The sequence below is a fragment of the Mandrillus leucophaeus genome, unplaced genomic scaffold (assembly GCF_000951045.1).
Source record: "Mandrillus leucophaeus isolate KB7577 unplaced genomic scaffold, Mleu.le_1.0 Scaffold1296, whole genome shotgun sequence".
Taxonomy (NCBI): Eukaryota; Metazoa; Chordata; class Mammalia; order Primates; family Cercopithecidae; genus Mandrillus; species Mandrillus leucophaeus.
Window position 1 is genome coordinate 523,127 of NW_012101250.1, and position 9,905 is coordinate 533,031.

Sequence of the window (9,905 nt, forward strand, 5' to 3'; positions counted from 1 at the left end):
AGTGCTTGTGAGAAAGCATGTGTGCTGTGTGCTCTGAGAATGGAAATTCCAGAGCATTTTAGATGGAATGCACAGTCTTGGGGCCAACAGGTCTATGAGCAACTGTGTGTATGTGTGTATTGGTAAGTGGGGGCTGAATGTACACTATACTCCTATGCCTCTAACTGGGCATCTACAGACCAATTTGCTCCTGTGTCTGTGATCCCACAGACAGGATGACAGAGTTGCAGCAATTAGGCTTTACTACAACTGGATTCACTAGGAGGTGGGAATCCTGGGGATAGGTATGGGGTCACTCTGGACCTGGGGGTCCCTCCTGCGTGGCCCTGCCCTCTTCATCTTTGGAAGTTCCCTCCCCAGGCTCACCCTCGTCATCAGCCTCAGCCAGGTCCTCAGGCATCGGCCACTCTCGAGTCTGCCACTCCAGCCGCTCAACGCGGTAAGCAATCTTAAGTGCGCTGGACTCCAGCTCAGCCAGGAGGCGAGCAAACTTCGTCTGTAGATCATCCAGCTGCTGGTCTAGGCCTCGTAGCCGGGACTCTGTGGCCTCCTGCAGGGCGATCTCAGCTGCCTCAGCATTCACGTCCAACTTGTTCATTTTCAGCAGGATCTCACGTCCCTTCCCTTCCATGACGGTCTGTGCCTGTGGATACTCGCTCAGCACCTCCCGCAGGTCCTCCTTGCTCAGGCAGAATAGGTCTGAATAACCTATGCTCTTGATGTTGGCTGTGCGGCGGTTCCCAGACATATTCCCTGTGGCCCATGGGCAGATGGAGGATAGTTAGCAGGAGGGTGAGAAGGTGGCATTTCACTCCTGAACCAGGGCCTTGACCTCCATATTTGTGCTTCTGAGCCTCTCCTTCTGCCTCATTAATTCTTTCATTTAGTAAAATACTGGGGATCAGGCTCTGTGCTGGGTGGGTATCAGTGACCTGCCTCAAATAATTCAGTCTAGAGGAGATACACTTATATTGGAATAGTTGCATAACAGTATGGCTGGTGCAGTGCAGACATATTCATCAGGTGTTGTGGAAAGGCAGGCAAAGAACCCCTACCAAACTATAAGGCAAGGAATTTAGGGAAGTCTGGAGGAAAGGATGTCCTAAGATATAATTTGAATATTTGTCCCTGCCCAAATCTCATGTGAAATGTAATCCCCATTGTTGGAGGTGGGACCTGGTGGGAGGTGATTGGATTATGGGGGCAGATCCTTCATGGCTTGATGCTATCCTTGAGATAGTGAGTCACGAGATCTGGTTGTTTTGGTTGTTTGAAAGTGTGGCACCTCCACCAACCCTTGCTCCTGCTCTCACCATGTGACATGCCTGCTCCCCCTTTGCCTTCTGCCACAATTATAAGCTTCTTGAAACCTCCCTAGAAACTGAGCAAATGTCAGCACCATGCTTCCTGTAAATCCTGCAGAACTGTGAGTCAATTAAACCTCTTTTCTTTATAAATTATCCAGTTTCAGATATTTCTTTACAGAAATGCAAGAACAGTCTAATACACCTGAACTGAGTAGGAAGTAACTAGGGGGAGGAGGACAAGTCGGGGTAGGGCAATCTAGCCAGAAGGAGGAGCAGGAACAGAGGGAAGTGGGTAGAAAAGAGTCAGTTGGATGCATAAAATAGTAAGCAGCTCAGAGTGGGAGAAGTGCAGAGTGTGGGGACGGTAGAGAGAGGGGAGATCTAGGTCACGCTGGGTCTCATAAGCCATGACATGAAGTTCAGGCCTTATGCTGAGGGCAGTAGGAAACTATTGAAATATTTTAAGCAGGGAGCTGTGTGATATCCTCTGCAGTTTAGAAAGATGTTGGTGGAGAATGGGTGGGAAAATAGGTGAGGCTGATTATTGCAAAGTCTTAGAGCTAGAAGGACGTTGGACAAGGGAAAGGGAGCTACTATTTGTTGAACACTTGCTGTATGCCAAGCATTGCACTGGATGTCTCACTCACATAGCTCGTTTATTCTCACAGGTAACTCTGGGTTTTTATTATTATCCTCATTGGATAGGTGATTAAACTGAGGCCTAAATAGGGAAATGACTTGTCCAAAGTCAAACAGACAGCATCTTACCACATACAGGATGTGGAGCCTGAGGGGATCATTGGAGGACAGATGTGAGGCTTTCAGAATCCCTGAGGGTAGAATTCTCATGCTGAGAGAGCCAGAGCACATCCAGCCTCTCAGTCTGTGACAGTGTGCTCACCCCATTTGTAGGATTTCCTGCTTGCACGACCTCATGCCTAATACCTGTGATTAGGCATAACAATTCCTACTGCACAGGGCTGATGAGAGGAAAAAGTAAGCCAGTAGGTAGTACCTGGCTTGGCCTAGAGGTGATGGTCAGTAAATGGGAACTTCTTCTCTTCTACCTTTCTCTTTCCACTTGTCTGTAAAAAGGTTGTTCTTTCCATTCATCCCACATGTGTATACCTGTGAAACCTTGGGCAAATTACCCAACTTCACTGAGTTTGATTTCCTTATCTTTAAAATTGGGATAAGAATAGTACTTATCTTATAGAACTGTTGCAGGAATTTAACGAGTTAATATGATGTGAAGCACTTAGAACAGGGCATGCAGTAAGCAGGTAATAAATATTAGCTGTTATTATTATTATTATCTTTATCACTGTTCACTAGTCTATTGGTGCTTCAGGTGAATATCCAGAGAGCAAGTCTACTCTCTCTTCCACGAACCCACCCTGTTCACTGGTCTTGGCTCAGCTTCTCAGGGAATGGATCCTCTATGTGTTGGTTTTCTCCTGAGCCGTCTAGTGACTCAGAGAAGGGCCAGGTTTCCTCAATCAGAAGTTTAGGCCTGAAGTACTATCTGGTCCCAGCAGTGGGCTCTGTTGTTCCCCCCTCCCCCCACCCTGTCCTCATCCCTGGAACAAATACTGGGATACCCACCTTTAATGTTGATGATGCTGATCTCCCCAAAGTAGAGTCCTGCACCGAGCACAGCATACTGTGTGATACCATCATCTGCCACCACGGCCAGTTGACCCTCTCGGATGATGTACATCTCTCGGCCAATGTCCCCTTTGCGGCATACATATTCGCCTGGTGAGTAGGTCTGGGGCTGCAGCTTCAGCACCAGCTCCTCCAGCAGGCTGGCCTCACAGTTCTGAAAGATCTGCACCTGGCTCAGAATAGTCAGGTGCACAGACACAGCCACTTCTGCCCGCAGCCGCTCAGGCAAGTGCTGTAAGATGGCTACCTCATTGGTTATCTTCTTGTTGATCTGCAGGTGCTGATACCTGAGAGTAAGGACAGTGCCATTTCCTTACCAGCCCTTTGTATGTCTGTCTCCACCCCTTCCATCAGGGCTCAGCTCAGCTCCAGTGAAGAATCTCACCATACTGAGATCTAACAGGGGTCGTGGGAGTACCTGACAGTTGGATCATCTGTTTTCCAGGGCATAGACACCTCTACCACTTTGCATAACCCTTCACCTCCTCCTGTCAGGCTCTACCCTACTCACCAATCAGTGATGTCTTGTTCCACCCCTACCCTTAGCTACCTCAGCCACCAAGGTCCCCCTCCTCTCTGGAGACCCTCTGCTCTCCTTCCCCAACTTTGTGACACTTCCTTTTGTTCAGTCCACAGTATGTATCACCATAGGTAGTCAATGATCTTGTTGCTGACCATTCTCAGGGGGATTGCCTTTCTTCACCCACTCCTTCCAGAGCCTTCTGAGCCCTACCAGGCAGTGGCAGTTCCCATTCCATGCTCTCCATATTATCCTTTTTTGGGTACGAGCTCCTCTCCCTTTCAGTCTCTTACCCACTCCCTCTCCCAAGTCCTGATTCCCTCAGTTGAAAGAAGTTTCCTCTTTCCAAGCCCCACCCAGCAAACCCACGGCTGAATGCTACATTTTGATTACCTTGCCTGGCTCACTAGGCACTAAGTACCCAGTTACCTCCCTCAGGTTCCATCACATACACTGGTCCCTGTCCTGGTCGGGAACCCCGCCTTCTCACCAGTCAATAACTCGCCGTTCCAGCTTGTGGTTGACGTGCTGCAGCTTCATGTACTTCTTCACCAGCGCATGATCTGGGTAGAAAGCTGCATCTGCAGTGTTCATGTTGTAGATGACAGAACTCATGCTACCCATGATGGTGGCGAAACCCATGACGGCCAGCAGGAAGTCGCCCACCATGAAGAAGTACTCCTCCTCCCGGGCTGGCGGCGGTGTATCGCCCACTGTAGTCAGGATTAGCGTGGAGAAGTAAAAGCTGTAGAGGTACTGGCGCCGCAGGCGCTCAAAGCCAGGCTGCGCGGGGTCCGGGTACACCCATGTGTCACGCCCGAAGCCCAGATACCGGGATAGGGCGAAGTATAGGCAGCTGTTCCAATGGATGACGACAAAAATGTAAAGCATCAGTTTGGCAATGCGAAAGGCATTTGGGTAAGCTGTGCGGGTCTCTGTGCGGTCGAAGGCCTCGAAGAGGCGGGGTGCGCGGAGAAAGCGGTTCAGCCTCAGGGTGGGTGTGTGCGGGCCCAGCCGCACGTAGACCACGTCTGTGGGCATCAGGGAAGCCAGGTCCAACAAGAAACTCCAGGTGCGAACGTAGCGACTCGAGATCCTACCCTTGTCCACCACCAGGATGCCCTGTTCCAAGAATCCTGGGGAGAGGTGGCGGGTAGGAAGGGGACCTGCTGTAGTCAAGCTTGGACTGAGCATGAGCTGCCCAGGGCAGGCCAGGGAGACTGTCTGAAGGACAGGGTGGAGCCGGGTATAACTCTGCTCTGGGGTTTCTGGGGTGAGCACTGGGATACTCTCAGGCCTAGAGGCACGCGAAGGTGCTAGCATGGCGGGGGGTGCCTTTCTTGTTACTTCTTAAGTGGCTATCTTTAGGAAGGGAACGTGGAACAAACGGTCATTCCTAGAAGCTCACTGACCTGTGTGGAAGCGCACCACAATGTCTAGTAGGTACAGCAGGTCACTCGTGTAGTCTAGCACCAACCAGGCCACCAGATAACCGTGCTGCAAGTCCGGGAAGCAGGCTCTGCAGGGCAGGGTTAATCATGATCGGATTAAGGGCACCCTCTGTGTGTGAGGCATCTCCCTAAGGCCCTCAACCCTCTGTCGCAGACCCTCCCATGGAAGTTGCTCCTCCTCCCTGCCCCACCAAGGGTCTGCCCTTCTCCTTGGCCTCTCTTTAGTCCTCTTTTTGGCTTCCAGCCCCTCCCTTAGCACCCCTGCCACACCTGCACACGAGGATGATGAGGTTATACATGACTGGAAAGACCATTGTGTTCAGCCACCAGTAGTAGTAATCCCCAGATGGGTCCAGGACAGGCGGCGACTTCCTGTAAGAAGGAAAGTCTTGCTTCATTTATTCACCAGGTATTCAAAGTTGTAGTTGTGACTGGGGTACCAAGAGGAATGAGGAGAGATCCCACAGAAGGGACCAGGACTTCTCACCTGGTCTTGGATGGGGCTGGGGGACTGGACTCTGTTGTCTTCACTTTGGTGTCCTGGCTCATAGTTCTGTGGTCTGGTGCTGGGGTGTGAGATATTCACACCCTCTCTGCCTGTAGGGGACTTGGGAGTTGGGGGCTAGTGCCTGACTGCCTGAAGGAGGCTGCCCTTGGGCTCCTGCTGTGACTTCTTTGTCTTTGAGGCTCTTAGCAACACAGCCAGAGCTAGCGCTACTGAAGGGGTGGAGACGGTCTAGCTCTAGCACTCTGCCTGCCCAGCTAAACACCTCTAATAAGATCCCTGGAGAAGGTGGGGGTGCATGCCTCAGAGGGAAGCCTGGGTCTTGTCTCTGTTTTCCTCTTCCCCTCTTTCCACAGCAACTGAGCTACATAGGTGTCCTCTGGGTCAGAAGACCTGAGTTTTAGTGTAGGATCAAACACTCTGTTTTATCTTTGTACATTCTCTGTTTGGGCCTCACTATTTATTTATTTAACAATTATAACTGAATGGCTCATCTATGTCAGGTGCTAAACTATTCTCCAGGGACAAAGAGCTGTCTCTCACATGAGAAGTGAGCTCTATTTTTGTAACCTACATCCCACCCATATCTACCTCCACCTACATCTTCCCCCATCACACCACTATCATAGATAGTGCGATGGGGCCATCCTATGGTTCTTTTGTGTTCATTTCCTTCTTGTTACTTCTAGTACCTCATCCTACCAACTACTCCATGTATTTTATGGTCCCTAATCTTTCAACTTTTCTCTTTTTGTGAACCTGCTTAAATATCTCCTACATCAAAACAAACAAAACACTATAAGTTCTCCCTCAACCTGATGTTCCTTTCACTGCTATCATCTTTCTCAGTCAACAAGTCAAAATCATAACACCCATAGGCAGGTGTTCTGTGTGCCAGGCCAATATTGTGCTAAGTACTAGCAATTGGAGACGAATAAGACACACTCTCACCTCTCCAGAAGCTCACAGTCTGCTAGGTGAAATAGTCAGGCCAGCAGGTAATTACACATTAGGTAATTAAACAGCAGCAGTCATTGCCAGGCTACTGATGAGTACTCTGTTAGGTGGATATACAGAAGGTTATTATAGTATCCATGAAGTATCCATGAACCCATAGAGCCTGGGTTCTACAGGATGAATAGGAGTTGGGTACAGAGATGGGAGGGTGAAGAGCACTAGAGGCAGAGTGCACAAAGTGGGCAAAGGCATAGAGATATCAAAAAGCATGGGTGACTGGGCAAACATCAATTGGCTTTTTTAAGATGGCCTAGCGGGTAGCGGTGAGAGATGAGGTTGAATGATAGACAGAGGCCAGCTCAGGAAGAGTTCTGTCAGCCATGTTATAAAGCTTGGATTTTACCTAATGGCTACAGAGAACCTGTGAAGAGTTTTGCACAGTTCAGTGATAAAATCAGGTTTGTGTTTTTGGAGTGTTTCTTAGAAGAAAAACCTGTCGTCCCTAATTAATTTTTGTAAAACTCTCTTTTCCCATGGCTTCTTAATTTCTTTTTGAAAAGTATTATGCTTGTTAAAATAAAAAGACAATATTCAAAATAATGCAACAAAATGAATAAAATCCTTTGTGATGCCATAATGTCTTAGTTTTCTGTTTATTTATTTTTAGTGTCTTTCATAAGCTCCTCTGTCTATTCCTTCTATGACGGTGTTTTTTTTTTTTTCTTGGATTCTGTTCTAGGCTTTCCATTTTTGCCATCCTCCTAACGCTGTCTGGTTGATGTCAGTCACCCACAGACTTGCTTTCCCATACAGTGGCTCCTGAGAACTCTCCCTGAGCTGCGGTTTTCTATATGACTAACTGCTCACTGGATGTTCCTACTTGGATATCCCGCAGTCACCTTCAACCCATTGGGTCTATAACTGAGCTCATTATCTTCCTCCACTTTTTCTTCTAGAATTCCTATCTATGCCCTTTCAGCAAAAAACCTATGACAGCATTTATTATTATTACTGTATAACATTGTGGCAGTTAAAAAAAATGTTCACAAATTCTTCGACACCAATCCCTTGTGATAGTTTCAACCAATAGAGTATAGCAGGAGTGATGTTGTATGACTTCTAAGGCCAGATCATAAAAGGCCATGCAGCTTCCCTCTGGTTCTCTTGGAATGCTTCTTGTCTGGTAGCTCCCTCTCAGGATGTTCCCTCTTGGAACCTACCCATCATATTGTGAGAAGTTCTGTTTGACAGTTTCCCCACTGACTTTCGCTTTTTCATTATCCCAGCCCAGAAATTAGATGTGTGACTGAAGAAGCCTCCAGATGCTTCCAGTCACCAGCCTCAAATCACCCCTAGATGTTCAAGCTTTACAGATAAGGCCCCAGATATCATGGAATAGAGACAAGCCATTCCTGTTGCATCTTGTCCAAATTCCCAGAATTTGTGTACATAGTAAAATGGCTATTGTTTTTATGACACTAAGTTTGGGTTGGTTTGTCACAGAGCATAGTAACCAGAACAAACAAACACAGAGAAAGGTGTATAATCCTTAAGTGTACAGCTTAATACATTTTCACAAAGTGAACACACCCATATAACCAAGCACTCAGGTCAAGAAACAGAATATCACCAGTGCCTCAGGAGCCCCACTCTGCCCCTTTCAGTCAATGTTTTTCCAAGAATAATCACTACCTGAATTCTGATATCACAGTTTAGTTTTACCTGTTTTTGAATTTATGTAAACTAAGCATTAGTTTTTAATTCTTCCTCTTATTTTCCTCTTCTATCCACCCAATCATCAAACCATGGTGATCTACCTTCTAGAAGTCCACATGTCCACTTCTCTGCGTTTCTGCTACTCTAGTTTGGGCCTTATCAGCTTGTTTGGTCTTTTGCAAAGTCCCCCTCACTATCAATCTATGTATAAAATTCTTTATAGCTATCATCCCAAAAATAAAATCTAAATTCCTTAACATGGTTTATAAAGTTCTCCAGTCCATGTCTTCAGCCTCATCTCACAATGTTTCCTCACATGTTGCCTAGGCTCCAGACACACTGTACTGACTGCAGTTCTTATAGCACCTCCCACATGCTGTCCATTCTTCCTTTCTCTGGTATATGTTGACCCTTTGGTCTGAAACTTCGATTTCTTTTTAAATACTTTTTATTTGAACTAATTTTAGGCTTACAGAAAAGTTGCAAAAATAATACAGGGTTCTTATAAATTCCTTATCCATGTTCCCCTAACGTTATGATCTTATATAACTATAGCACAATGATAAAAACCAGGTATTTAACATTGGCAAAATACTTTTTTTTTTTTTTTTTGGAGACGGAGTCTCACCCTGTTGCCCAGGCTGGAATGCTGTGGTGCCATATCGGCTCACTGCAACCTCCGCCTCCCGGGTTCAAGCGATTCTCCTGCCCCAGCCTCCCAAGTAGCTGGGATTACAGGAGCACGTCACTACGCCCAGCTAACTTTTGTATTTTCAGTAGAGACGGGGTTTCACTATGTTGGTCAGGCTGGTCTCGAACTCTTGACCTCGTGATCCGCCAGCCTCGGCCTCCTAAAGTGCTGGGATTACAGGCGTGAGCCACCGCGCCCAGCCGGTAAAATACTTTTGAAACTACATACTTTATCTGAAACTTCTATTTTTCTATTTTAGTTTATCTTACTCTTGCTTGTTTCCCAAGACTCGGCTTAGACACCATCTCCTCCTGGAAATCTTCTTTAAGCTCCTTCATCATACCTTCCTCTCATCCTCTATACATACAAATCATGCTAAGTGCTGCTTCTAGATGGCCCCCGTAGTAATGCACTTATTACACTACGTTGCAATTCTCTGAGGTCCCGGAGAGCAGAGACCGGTTCTAACTGATCTGGAATCCAGCTGGGCATGCAGGTACTTATTCCGTGTTCCTTGACTAAGTGCTCAAGGGGTCACGGAGCAGCACAGCACAAAGGTGTTGGGCGAGCCAGGGGCAGTCATCGCTGGGGTACTAGAGACCAAGCTATGCACGACGATGCAGCAAAATGAACTAGAGTGCCCGCAGTCAGCCCTCTCCAGGCCTCGCTTTACAACAGGCCGGGCCCACCTACTGATTCCTCCTGTCTTTTCGTGATAGCCACGCCCCTCACACCCACTCTTCCACTCCACGCGTCGCCCGGAATCCGTGGCCCCACCCCTTTCTCGTCTTTCTTCCGGCTCCATCTCTCTCAAGCCCCGCTCTTCTGATCTTTCCCTGCCTGTAAAAGTCGCGTCTCTCCTTAGGTCCCGCCTTCTGCCCTCTGGTTCGATCTTTCCTTCCCGGGCTCCGCCTCCGCTCTGCGGGCCTCCACCTTCCCTGAGGCCTTCCCCTATGACACGCCGGAGTCCCTCTGAGGGGCGGGATTTACGTACGAAGGGGCGGAACCAAGAGGAGAGGCGGTGCTCCTCCCTCGGATAGCCGTCGGCGATCCCGCCCCTGCGTTCAGCCGTTGCCAGGAAACAAGCGTC

At 48.0% G+C, this 9,905-nt stretch overlaps 1 protein-coding gene across 1 annotated transcript; it reads right to left on the reverse strand.

Moving 5' to 3' along the window:
- Nucleotides 1-226: 226 nt before the first annotated feature.
- CNGA4 (cyclic nucleotide gated channel alpha 4) lies at nucleotides 227-9,865 on the reverse strand. Its single transcript, XM_011972521.1, has 7 exons — nucleotides 9,810-9,865; nucleotides 5,434-5,663; nucleotides 5,217-5,318; nucleotides 4,908-5,014; nucleotides 3,986-4,631; nucleotides 2,913-3,262; nucleotides 227-753 (listed from the first exon to the last, which is right to left on the reverse strand). Exons 2-7 carry the CDS (start codon nucleotides 5,493-5,495, stop codon nucleotides 293-295), a joined length of 1,728 nt encoding a protein of 575 aa, XP_011827911.1. The 5' UTR covers nucleotides 5,496-5,663; nucleotides 9,810-9,865; the 3' UTR covers nucleotides 227-292.
- Between the last annotated feature and the right edge of the window lie 40 nt (nucleotides 9,866-9,905).